This window comes from Chelon labrosus, assembly GCF_963514085.1.
Source record: "Chelon labrosus genome assembly, chromosome: 2".
In the NCBI taxonomy this organism is placed as follows: Eukaryota; Metazoa; Chordata; class Actinopteri; order Mugiliformes; family Mugilidae; genus Chelon; species Chelon labrosus.
Genome location: NC_140338.1, coordinates 7,752,846 through 7,765,951, shown reverse-complemented (window position 1 = coordinate 7,765,951; position 13,106 = coordinate 7,752,846). Strand labels below are relative to the sequence as shown.

Here is a 13,106-nt window from a genome sequence, read left to right as displayed (position 1 = left end):
TCCTGTGCCTGTAATTCCCTTCATACTGATTATGGTGATAAGTAGTCATTATCTGATCGTCCTTAGTCCGAGTGTTACTGAAGGTTTTACTGTCGTAGAACAAGGTACATTTATGGGACAAAAAATAAACAAAATAACAATAAAACAACAAATTTGCAAATTGACTGATGGCTAACTTCACCGCATAAATCAAGATTTCCTTTAGTGCTGAAGGTGTTTTGAAAACAGAGAAGAAGGAGGTCCAAAAGAGGGAAAACAAATAACGCAGAACTGACCTAACTGATTTGATTTAGCCCGTCACCAGTCCACACACAGCCCATCACCAGTTCATATACAAAAACACTTACAAACAGAGCAACCGCTGGCATCGCGTGGGGGTTTTCTGCAGATTCAGGGATACCCAGGAACCTCTATGCCAAGGCATGACTGCAGAAATTATCCAAATGAGCCCTCGCAAGCAGTCGCTCCCAGTCTACTGTTGCAACCTTCCTCTCCCCCTGCGACGCTGCCTGTCAGATAATGCACAGGTGGAAGTTTTAAAAGTCAGACACCCGGGCGGAGGCCTCAAGGAATGCAACAATGTTTAATGCGACAGGACCGGAAAGCCACAGGAAAAAACAATAAACAGTATTTTAAAGCCAGCAAAGATAGAGCAAGTAGTAAGCAAACTAAACTGCAATGTTGGTATGCGTGTAGCAGATACCTAGAGGTGGAAAAAAAGAAATATGAAACACTGGTTTGTTTTTTTTGTTTAGTTTTCATCTGTTATCGCACATGGCTGAGTTCCGCCCAGATGCGCACACACAGACACGTGTGCGGAAAACAATCCGCTCCCTCAAAACCCAAAATCTAGGTGAAACACTGCATAGCTTAGCATAATGATAAGAATGTCTTGTCGATAATTCCACGCGGAAAACAAAACTGTGAATGTCTAACAGAGGTTTGGCAAAAGACCTTGTCGGAAAAACACATGCACACAACCATGTTTTTTTGTTTTGTTTTGTTTTTTCAGTCTGACAGGTTTGTCGTGCAGAGAAGAATTCAAATTTAAACCGGTGGGGTCACTTTAAAGTGCAGGGCAACACCCATCTCAAACTGAGTACAAGAATTGAGGGAAGAGGACACCGTCCGTAAACTTTTTGCGTGTTTTCGTTCGGGACGGCTTGAGTTCCTGTGTTTACGCGGCTGAAAGCTTTTAATTCCGAGGATAGTCTGATATCGGAAAAGGTGGAGAGATAGCAGCTTCCCCGCCGCCCCACCCACTCCCTGCAACGCTGCAACACCCCCTCCCCCTTAAACACAACTCTGCATCTGTAGGATTTCTAAATAAATACAAGGTTTTGGGATTAAACGTCCACCCCTGGAGAGTAAAACACGGGCCAAACATTTGGTTTGGATACTCAGAGGCCGATCCAAGTGATAAACAGTCACAGATAGAGAGAGTCTACGTGCTGGGAGGAGGAATTCTCTCAGTTAACTGCCCCCCCTACTTAATGTGTGTGTGTGTGTGTGTGTGTGTGTGTGTGTGTGTGGGCACTGCTGACCTGCTGAACTAATTTGGAGTTTGTCAGCCTTAGAATTTGGAGCTGGCGGAGGACGGGAGGGCAGAGACGGGGCATGTCTGTCGCCATGGCTACATGACAACAGTGGGAGGAGGCTGAAGTGAGCCTTTATGTGCAGTTACCAGCTCTGCTTCCACAACGTCTTAATAAATATGTAGCTATTATTATTATTATTTATTTATTTATTTTTAAAAGCAGGTAAAAATGAAAACACTATAATTTAATAATTTTTAAATTTATATATATATATTTTTTTATTCAAATAATTTTATTCACATGCTCGAAATGAAACCGAATACATATTTAATTGTATTACTATTATTTGCATTTCCTGGCCACAATTTACAGCCCTTATCTAAATATATATTTAAAAATATAAATCAAAGTAATGGCTCTAATTCATGAAAAGATGAGACATTAGCATACACAGGATGTGGTTTCTCAAAGAAATCGCTCTAAGCGGTATTTACCTACTGAAAGCCCTCGGCCTGGCCAGAGAGGGAGCGTCCAGCGATAGTATTGTGGCTTTAAAAATGTTGTCGTGTCAGCTAAACGGTTCCATAGGTGGAATGATAAATGATGCCCTGCCTCTGCAAAGTGCCTGAAAGCCTTTTGTTTTATAAGAAGTCAAGGCAGGAAAGCTCTTCTCTCTGTATGTGTGTGTGTGTGTGTGTGGGTGTGTTTATCAGTTATAGGGGCCCGGATACTCATGGAATACAAACGTTTTGGAGCCATGTTGTCCTTGTGGGATCATTTTTCTGGGACCTACAACTTTTTGAGGGTTAAAACCTGTTAAGACTTGGTTTTAGGGTGATGCATTTTGTCAGTGGAAAGTATTTTCAAAGACAGAAAGGCTTTGGTATTGTCTCATCGAGTCTGCAAAGCGTCTCTCTGCTTACACCGATCAGGCATAACATTATGACCACTGACAAGAAAAACACTGACCATCTTGTGACAATACAATGTTCTGCTGGGAAACTTTTGGACCTGGCATTCATTTGTGTGGATGCTTCCAGAACAGGCACTGGTCAGCTCTTCTATGAATATTACAGTTTACAGTTTAAGTTTGTACTTAATATGTGTCTGTATATAGATACTTGGTTTTGCAGGTTTTGTATACTCCTGGTCAAAAATGTTTCCCCTTCCCTATCAGCACCAGAGGCCATCTCTTCCAGTAGCTGAACGCAGCACTTCTTCTCCCGTATCTTTTGCGGCAGAAATCTGTGAATTCAGCTCTTCTTCTTCTCTGAACTCACGGGTCACTGGTGCGGTGAGTCAGACGTCAGGAGAAAGCCGGCGCGCTAAGTGGCTTTAAATAATGCAGAAACAGCGAGGGGGGCCCGGGAAGTGTGTGTATGAACGTGTGAAACTTTGAGTACCGCGAGATACGAGGCGTGTTTACAGTAGGCCGACGTGAACGTCTGAGAGAGGAGGGCTGGAGCTGCAGTCTGAACGTGTGATGCCTCTGAGAGACTCAGGTGCGTGCAAGGAATATTGTCTCGACGTAGTAGGCTTGATGTGCTCTGTGTGTGTGTGTGTGTGTGTGACAACGCATGGATTGAAGTGAGAGGATTGGAAAAGCCGTGGAGTGCATCCATTCCTCCATCCTCATCTATAATTCAACCCATTGGCAGTCCATGAGGTCTTTCTCTAGTTGTTTACTCTCTGCACTGAAGGTGGAGACAAATGTTCAGCCGTACAGCTCATCGTCTCTCCCCATCTATCTATTCCCATCTACTCTGGAGGCCAAACACCTATGAGCAGCAGCTCAGTGAATTACAGTGAATAGAGTCGCTCTGAACATCGAGAATATGTTGAGGTGGGTAACATGGGACCTCCTCCACTTTTTTGTTAAAGCTGCCCTCTGTCTCCCCCTCTGGCGGTAATGGTAATTACACAAACATTTTTAACACTTGTGTACTGTATGGCTGAAGCAGGGTTTCCCACACAACGTTAATACCGTGGTGGCCCACCAGGATCTAATTTACTCCGCCATGGTATCATTTTCCCTCCCTTTCCCTCCCCTCCACCAAAGCTACCTCCCCCGAGACCCTCCACACACACCGGCCGCTCACCTGCTCTCTACTGACTTTAGCCTGATGGATAAAACAGGTTGGACAACTTGTGTTGTTCACTGATACAACGTTTCCGCCGCCGTTTAAAATCCAGTGTTTGTGCTTTTGATTTTTTTAGACCACGCAGATTTACAATTATTTAAAGCAAGTTGGTCAAAACCCAGAGGAAACACCTCCAGACGTAACGTGAACTAGCTAAGGGCTAGCACAAAGACGGAACGATACAAAACGCAGGCTCTTATTCTGTGTGCAGACATTTCATACACTGTATAAATTGTTTTTAATAGTCAGGATAGCATCAGTGCATCAGAAACATTTTTTTTGGACACTTCTTAGGTTATATTTCTTCTTGGTGAGCATTCATGGAACCTTGGTTACACTAGTAACCACTCCAAGTTGCTGTAGGCTACTCCATATCCTTCCCTTTTCAGCTTAGGCAAACAATCGCATCAACTCATCTGAATATAACCACGTTCATTTACATGTAAAATCAAGAAATAAAAACCCGCAAAGAAATAATACATAATATGTTCACAGCTGCTTTTGACTAAAGGATAATTCAGGTACATTGCGATAGACTGGCGACCTGTCCAGGGTGTACCCCGCCTCTCGCCTGATGACAGCTTGGATAGGCTCCAGCAAACCCCGCGACCCTCAACAGTAATGAGCGGTTACAGAAGATGAATGAATGAATGAATGAATGTATTTCTAACAAATGTGGTTATTGTAGCTATGTGGGTCGTGCTAATTTAGCGCTCACCGCCTCCATTTGTAGAGATTTGGGTAGACGAGCGCTCACACAAAACAAGAAATATCATGGCAAGCAGCAAAAGCACTCATGAATGAATCTGTAACACTTTGTCTACATATAAACACATTGCAGTGTGAGTGTCCAAAATTGGCCAAAGAATGGCCAAAACTCATGCGCTCAGACCGGGTCAAGCTCCAAAAACGCCGGTTCTAAAAACATCCCCAAATTCAACTAGGGTTTCACCTTTCACTGTGATTCTCAGCCAGATAAATGTCCATTTATTTAAAACTCCACACCCTTGTTTGTAACCCAGTCCTTCCGCCTGCGAGGCCAAAAACAAGATTCCGTAAGTGGTTTCACTCGAGGGTGTCACTTGAGTAATTTTCTCAGGCTCGATGGCTGCCCAGAGAAACAGCAGACAATATCCAACTGTTTTCAGAGGAAGAGCAGAACTCCTCATGACTTCGATTTGGGAAATTAGCAGACGGCGAATGCACTAATAAGAGTTCGAGCAGTAACGGATCTAATGGTTGAAGAAAGGCTGCCAGCTTCAAGAGTATTAAGGATTAGTAGGAACGCATATTATTTCTGCAGTGTGTTTCTTTTTAAACTCATTTTGTGTTTGTGACCGTAAAACCTGCACAGTGAGTGCACCCCAGCGACAATAAAGCCTCGCTCAGCCGAACTCTCCCGCTTCCTCTTTCCCCGGGCCTGATTCAGCCATTCTCCTCATTTCCTTCCTTTCATTTCAACTTTCTCTCACTGACGTGCGGCTAAGACATTCTGACACCGGCAGTTCACAGAGGAGTTTCTTGTGATCTGTCTCTGCAGGGTCTCGTTCCTGTACATAAAAAATAAAAAAACAAAGTAAAAGGTGTCTCTTATGGTAATGGAACGCTGTCCGCCTGTCACACACTGGCTTCCACTTAAATGTCACATGTGAACGTAGAAGGCGGTGATTATTATTATTATTATTATGATGATGACTAAAAAAAAAATTGTGCTTGGATGATTGAGCGTGCTATTCTTAGAACAACTGTGGAGAAAACTGTTCTTCCATCAGTGTAGATGGTCTGATGTTGACAGTTTGGGTCCACATCTCCACTGGAAATACTGCACAGGACTTTTATTTCCTCCATTTACATCGATCAGCCACAGCATTATGACCACTGACAGGAGACGTAATTAATCTTGTGACAATTCAGTGTTCTGCTGGGAAACTTTTGGACCTGGCATCCATTCCAGTGGATGTTACTTAGACATGTAGCACCCACCTAGACCAGACCAGGCACCCTACTTCCACCCCATAGCAATGACACTCCAACCAGGATGCAGCCTGACACAGGAACACACACAAAAACGGTTTAGAAGAACAGCACAAGGTGTTGACCTGGCCTCCAAATTCACTAGATCCCAGACCAATCAAGTATCTGTGGGATGATACAGAGGCCCCTCCTCTCAACCCATAGGACCCAAAGGCCCCCCGCTAACAACATCCTGTTGCCAAACACCACAGGACTTCCTCAGAAGGCCCATGTCCATTCTCTGAAGAGTCCCAACTGTTTTGGAGGCACAAGGGAGACCTACACAATATCAGGAAGGTGGTCATAATGTTATGCCTCATCTGTATATATCTGAAAATGCTTTGTTTCTCCACTGCTCTGAACAGCAAATATCCACTTAGCTTCGTTCACGAACCTAATACATTTAAACAAATCTTCAGAACCCTTATTTTAATAGCTGAAATCAATCTTAGGATTGTTAAATCAAATTTTACCCAAAAATACTGTCAAAACCTGAATAAGTAAAAACTCGTGCAGCCTTGTCAGCTACTGTTAGAACTCGTATACATGACATCATGCATATTTCAAGAAGCTGGCTGAGATTGAAAAGCAAGGAGAGCTGGAATATAAAAGGCCTCACGAAGAAAACGACTGAAATGAAACGAGTCCGCATCTCCCTGGAGGATAAAAGCGGTTTTGTTTCATGCACGGAGAATGAACTGCGCCTCGTACAGAACATTCTAGTTCGGTGTCCTCTCATCGCCACCATCATCATCACCATCATCATCTCATTCCCGTCCCTGACCTGGATTCACTTTTTCCACCGTTCCCTTTCCAGAATATGCTTTGTCCCGGAAAGTTATGCGACTCCCTGCAGAGTGCGCTGGTCTCGGTTCTGCTGTCTCAGTTTCTGGTGCTGTTTGAGTGAGCTTCAAATTAAAAAAAAAAAAAAAAAAAGGTATGTCAGTTATAAATTTGTAGCCTACAGCTAAAAAAAAAAAAAAAAAAAAAAAAAGTCGATGTTTCCAATTCCCCACAATCTCCTGCACCATCCCACATCTCCACTAATGAACACTGCTCTCTTAAAAAGCTATTTTCGCTGCAGTGATTCGCTCCTTTAGTCATTTCGTGGCATAAATCTTCCTGCCACACCCACTCACTTCTACTCTATTAGAAGCTAAAAGGCCAGCAGCCACGTCTAGGCTACTGTTAGCTCGTTAGCGCTCGGCATTGAGACCGTGCGGAGGGCTGAAGCTGACTCACACGACTGTTTTTGCATAACATCTGCGGTAATGACGGGGCTCGGCAGATCACCCTGACGGTAAACAAGGATGCTTTCCTCGTAGCGACGCTTTTCCCCAGGTGTGTCATTATTTTTCGAGAAAGGATGAAAACACCAATTCTGTTTCTTTTTTTTTTCTCCACCTTCCCGTCCTCCCTCTCTTCCTCTCAGACTCCTGCTGAACTGAGAATTGCTTGCTGCCAGGACTTCTGTTTGTGCCTGAAGTCATTAGTTTTGTTTGTGTGCGCAAGAGAGAGAGTATAAGAGAGAGTTCGAAGGGTGGTGGCGGCGGCGGCGGTATGATCTCTACCTGCTGAACGTGCCGGCTCTCATCGCGTCAGCCTGCGTGGGAGAAAATGAAACGGCGGCGGACGCACGTGGGCTCTTCCACTGATCCTCAACGCACGTCCCAGCAAGAGACGGCTTTTGTTGAAAGTGCACCTGCTTGTGCTCGCCGCGCTTTCCCCCCCTCGTCTGTTTTTTGCTTTGCCATCTTCAAATCCACTCGAGCTGCAATCAGCTTTACATTTAACAAAACCAGACAGCTGGCTAACGATCTGGTTCAACCTATAGGAGTCCATGCCGCATCGCTGACGGCCCAATCGACGAGGGCTTAATTGCAAATTGAGCCACACACGACATACAGGCGTACACGCTCGACTGGGATTAACTGAAGTAGGTCAACACCCAAAAAACAAAACAGTAGGCTGGAGGATCCAGTGACACGCTGCTATTGTCTGCGTGGCTTCCATCCATTGTTATTGCGGAAACAGGAAGATGGAACCCATTAGAAAGGTTCCATTTTGGCTCTGGTTAAGCCGTATGGTCTTTGCATTAGTCCACTGTCCAGGCAGTAACTGCCGAACGAATGACGCCGTTGTGTCCAGTATTGTTGTGTGTTATGCGTAACAGGATACTCATTGCTGAAAAGTCCAAGAGCAACAACCCCCAGCAGTGAAACTGAAGTTTCATTTATTTATTTTTTGTTTAACTCCTCCCTGTCCGACGTCGCAGGGGTAACGAGCATCCTCTCAGATGAGGAGTCGGGGCGCCGCACCTGAACGAAGCACGTTCGGTACGAGAAAAAAACGATTTAAATTTACAGGTCAACCGAGGCACTCGAGGAGCGGGCGTGATCAGAGAGCGAAAGAGGAGAGGGAAGAGGTCGTGATCAGACTGAGGGGGTGGCGTGTTGTGGCGACTGCGGGCGAGGCAGCGGAAATAAAAAATAAAAAAGCAACTGCTAGAGGGAGGAAGAGGAGCAGTTAACAAGTGAAAGCGCGAGGGAGCGGGGTGGGGGGTGGGGGGGTTAGTGCAGAGATAATAGTGCTGCAATGGTGGTGCAGCAGGAAGCGGTGTGGCTTCAGATATGAGACGGAGATGGAAGCAAGGAGGGAGGAGGAGACGGAAATAGAGAGAGAGAGAGAAAGGGATGTGTGGGGGAGGAATGCACTGGAAGATCTGAATAAGGAAAGAGCCAGAAGCTGTGTGTGTGTGTGTGATCGAGATCACAGGGAGAGGATGAGCTATGCAACAACAGCAAATTCAACAGAAAGAGATTAAAACATTCAGCTACTACTGAGGAGACGCAGATTAAGGATAAAGTTTAATTCAGGGAACAAGACGCTTCGCAGTAATCTGGACGACCACAAGAACAACAACAAGGCCGACTGAGACCGGACATTTGAGGCCAATATCAATATTAAAATATGTTGGAGTTTAATATAAGATAATGCAATGTCTTTTAACTTTGAAAACACTTAATTAAGCGGTCAGGAAATTTACCAGCAGATCTCACTCAGAACTATATTTAGCAACAACACGAACTAACTTCTTTGGCGCTTCTTGCACCAGATGAACAGTGTTAAATTTATTTTTTTTTTTTCATCACCTACAAGAGTTGCTAGCGCTTTCGCCAAAAAAAAAAAAAATACATATCATCGCTAAGCCGCCAAGGTGCCAAGAGGAATTTGAGTAACGCAGCTGGGTTAATCGAGTTCTGCGTCCTCGATTACAGCCTTAACGCGAGCGAGATAACTCTAAAGGGGTTTATCTGAGAGTTGCGGTATGGCCCTGCTGGCTCTAATCGAGTTACTAAAACATATGTAAACGCGGCGAGAGACAAAGAGGGGCCGAGCGAAGGGTGGAGGCGGAGTGGCGCGTTTTGAAAAGAGTAGCAGGAGCTGGATGCCCGCGAGGCGAGATGAAAGTGAGAGTCAGGTGATTCGTGTCAGCTGTGTGATCATGAAGAAGAAGAAGAAGCAGAGAGCGGCACCGGGGCTCTGTTCTCGGACCGTCACTTACTGAGAAGACGACCAGCGGAAAGCCTAAAATCACTCAGCACACCCCACTAGCTCGTCCCATCCCTTCACATGTGACGGACAAAACGTTCGGACAAAGCGTGTCCTCTGTGGATCATCCCACAGATACTTGATCAGTTTGGGATCTAGTGAATTTGAAGACCAGGTCAACACCTCGTGCTGTGTCAGGCTGCATCCTGCTGGGGATGGCTGCTGCCATCAAGGAGTGTCATTGCTATGGGGTGGGGGTGTCTGGTCTGGTCTAGGTGGGTGCTACATGTTTTAGTAACATCCACACGAATGAATGGCAGGTCCAAAAGTTTCCCAACAGAACACCGAACTGTCACAAGATGGTCAATGACTGAGTTTACATGGTCTTTAGTATCCTGGTTTTGAGCATATGTGGGATATGGTGTTTACATGGAACACAGAGAAACCCGGTTATTCATATCCCTGTATACATGATAAATACCAGAAACCCGTTTTCTGATCACTGCATCCTATCTGCGCATGCGTGTGTTACGTCTTTTTCAATGTTTTCCAACGCGACCTAACTTGTTCAACAGTGCGAGGTGGAAAACCAGCGTCACGTAGCTTTTCTGCAACAGACTTGAATATGTCGGCATTTCTGTGTTTTCTGCCATCTAAACACGTAGTTATGTTGAGTTCTTTCATTATTTTAAGGCAAAATTCAGTCCCTTCGTCGCTCCAAAAGTGAGAGGTCCTCGTTGCCGCCATGTTGATTGTATATCTAGTGCGTCGCCTGGCGTCACTCGCGCCTGCGCAGACAGTGGGCAGCCGTCAGAGACCGGGATAAGGTGTATACATGCTCCAGTATCCCCGCTTCTATCGGAGTACTCCAGGTGGCTAAACCGGGTTTCTTGAAACCGGGAAATGGGCATAACCCGGTTTCTGAATTCGGGATATGGTGTTTACATGCACAAACACAAAAACGGGATACTTCAAAAACCCAGTCAAAACCGGGATACTAAAGACCATGTAAACTCAGTCAGTGTTATTCACTTCTCATCTCAGTGGTCATAATGTTGTGGCTGATCGGCGTACTTCACCATGTCATCTTTTTAAAGATTTAGCACAAGTTGAAAACTGCAGTGGAACTGCGGTATCTACAGATTATAATGACATGTTCCCAGTTGTCTCTCTTTCTTTCATTTCTGAAGAACTAGTTAATCAAAGATCCAAAGAGGAAGTGCCTGAAAAGTGCAGCTGGATTTGAACTGAGGGGATTTCAGACGGTTGATGTGAGTCACGCGTCACTTGACTCGGCCGGCAGGTGTCTGTGCGCACACAGCGAGTGTATAAATATTAGCTTCGTCTGTTTCCATTACAACAGAAGAAAAGGCTTCAGTTTAATGAGCGCTATCGAGGGTCAAAGGGTCAAAGCTCTGAAAGCGGTTTGAAAGCGTACTCATCTGTCTTGACAAAGGGTCAGGTTTTCATGGTGAAGCAGTGAGTAAACAGAAATTTGAAAAGACAAATAATTGCAATGAGAGAGATAAAAGAAACAAAAGAAAAAGAGGACAACAAGTGGCTAGCATTATATATGAAAATATTTGCTCTTTTCTTAAACTAAAAGCCAGTCTAAATATATTGAACCTGACACTGATTGCAGGATCAAAGAAGACAAAATATCTGCACTGTGCAGCCAAAGACTTCTGTCTGAGCCAACTAACTGAGAGCTGGAAGTGACAACTTGCTTATTGGAGTTTTAACCACGCAGAGCATAGACTGTATAAAAATATGGACAATGTGCCTCCACTTCCTTACATTGGCCAAACTGACGCTATAGTCCCGGGGATACGGGTGGCGCCATCTTGCGACTCTAAAAAATGTTTTTACAACTCTCACGGTCCCACAGGACACTTTTTTGGAGTGGTTGGCATGGCAACTGGTAGTCGCCTTTATGTCACGTCCTGTTTCTATAGCGTCAAATAACTAAGTAAAACGAAACTTATCTAAAAAATTGAAACTTGAACACGCATTAACATTACATTAACTACCTAAAATGACAGAAACCATCCTTGAAAAAAATAAATTTGACGTGTATTTCAGTGTTTTAGTTTGGCCCAAGTCCCACCCACTAACATGGAGGGGGTAGAGCTTATGACCTATACTGCAGCCAGCCACCAGGGGGAGCTCTACTTGCTGTGGCTTCGTCTTTATACTGTCTATGGCATTAACGCATTGCTTTGTGACGACTATTGCAAAAGATGCAACAATTAGCATTTAACTGAAGCTGTGTTTTCAGCTTCTCAGGTTCTTATGAGTCACTGTGGTCAACGGCTAATTGCTAACTTTGTCAGCCCCAGATCAGGTTGCACACACTGGGTTTAACGAAGTGGCTGAAGACAGAAACAAGGTTCGTGAAAACATTAAGGCTGTGGGTAAAACCGAATCAGTGATTTCAAAGATGCAAAAACGCTTTATGGAGCGGTTGGCTAGGCAACTGGTGGTCGCCATTATGTCACATCCCGTTTCTATTGCGTCAAATAACTAAAATAAAACTTATACAAAAAAAAAATGACACTTGAACATGCGTCAACATTATATTAACTGCCTGAAATGACGGAAACCATCCTTGAAAGTCCCACCCACTAACATGGAGGGGGGTGGAGCTTATGACCTATACTGCAGCCAGACACCAGGGGGAGCTCTACTTGCATTGGCTTCACTTTTGAGAAGTCGTTCCGACGTCCATCTTTATAATGTCTGTGGTGCAGAGCAGTGGTCGAGTTGTCAGAACGCTGCACCAACCAACAAAGCTCTATCACGCTCTTTAACAGTTGGCAAGGAAATTGTGAAAAGTTTAAATCCTCATTCGAGTTTTTGGTTTTGTTTCATCGTAACATCTTTTTTATTTCTGACTTGGAGTTCTCAAATGATCATCCAGTTATTTTCCCTCCCTGTTCCAGGCTTGTGATTAAGCCACCGATTTCTTAAAATGCTTTTCAGTTGCTCCAAGAACCACTTGTTGACTCTTTCCACAACCACATACCTCACCCCACACGACCCTGGAAAACACATTCAGACATGCACTGCTGACACATGCACACATGCATACGCACACACAGACATACAAAAACGTCCTCTGTTTCCTACCCCTCGCGCTGTTTCTCCAGCTTCTTCCCCTGTCCGAGGCAGACATTTCAAGCAGCGCGACAGGCTGTTCAGCAGTTGCCGTCGCTCACGAGAAAGCAACGGTGCCCGATCAAGACGTCTCACAGACTTATAACGAGCCCGGTGCCAACCGCGATCGCCTGTCTGTGCCCTCCGTGGCGCACTTATCTGTCAGGGCGGCTGCTCGACTGTGTGCGGACAATAAAGTAATTATTTGCGCCTTCTTGTTCTTGCACATGTGAAGACATGTCCATTAAGAATGACTGTAGCTCTTTGTGTGTTACTGTTGTCCTTCACACCACACCCTCGGTCACGTTCAGACTTGACACCGAGGAAGTTCATTTTAGGAACCAAACAGGGAGGCAAAGCAAATGGAAACAACACAAGCTTGCAAATGCAATTATCCAGCCAACACAATAAAAAGAAGAGGAAGAAAAAAAAAAAACTTAAAAGTGAGTTTGATGGCATTTAAAATAATCTGTGGCTGTCGTGTCAAATAAAATCCGCCTTTAACCTCTCTGTGACCCATCTGAAAATAGAACGGATCATTTCAAAGACAACTGCCTGGGAAAAAGCCCAGGGCCACATCATTTTGACAATGAGCCGTCTGCTCTGTTCTCAATTTTGGAGAATCAACAGTGGATCTAAAAAGCTCTGGTTCCCAGAAGTGCACCGGCCACTGAGCTATTTTGAGCCAAATAAACTTCCTGAAAGA

General features: G+C 44.7%; 1 protein-coding gene across 2 annotated transcripts in view; it reads right to left on the bottom strand.

Annotated features, from left to right (window-relative positions):
- mgat3b (beta-1,4-mannosyl-glycoprotein 4-beta-N-acetylglucosaminyltransferase b) overlaps window positions 1-13,106 on the bottom strand; it is a 58,107-nt gene that overhangs the window by 16,043 nt on the left and 28,958 nt on the right. The window contains exon 2 of one of the 2 annotated variants that reach the window (XM_084565878.1): window positions 348-509. The exons of the other annotated variant lie outside the window; for it this stretch is intronic. Within the exon in view, the coding sequence (XP_084422004.1) occupies window positions 348-424 (77 nt within the window). The 5' untranslated portion in view covers window positions 425-509. The remainder of the gene's footprint in view (window positions 1-347; window positions 510-13,106) is intronic. 2 annotated transcript variants of the gene reach the window in all.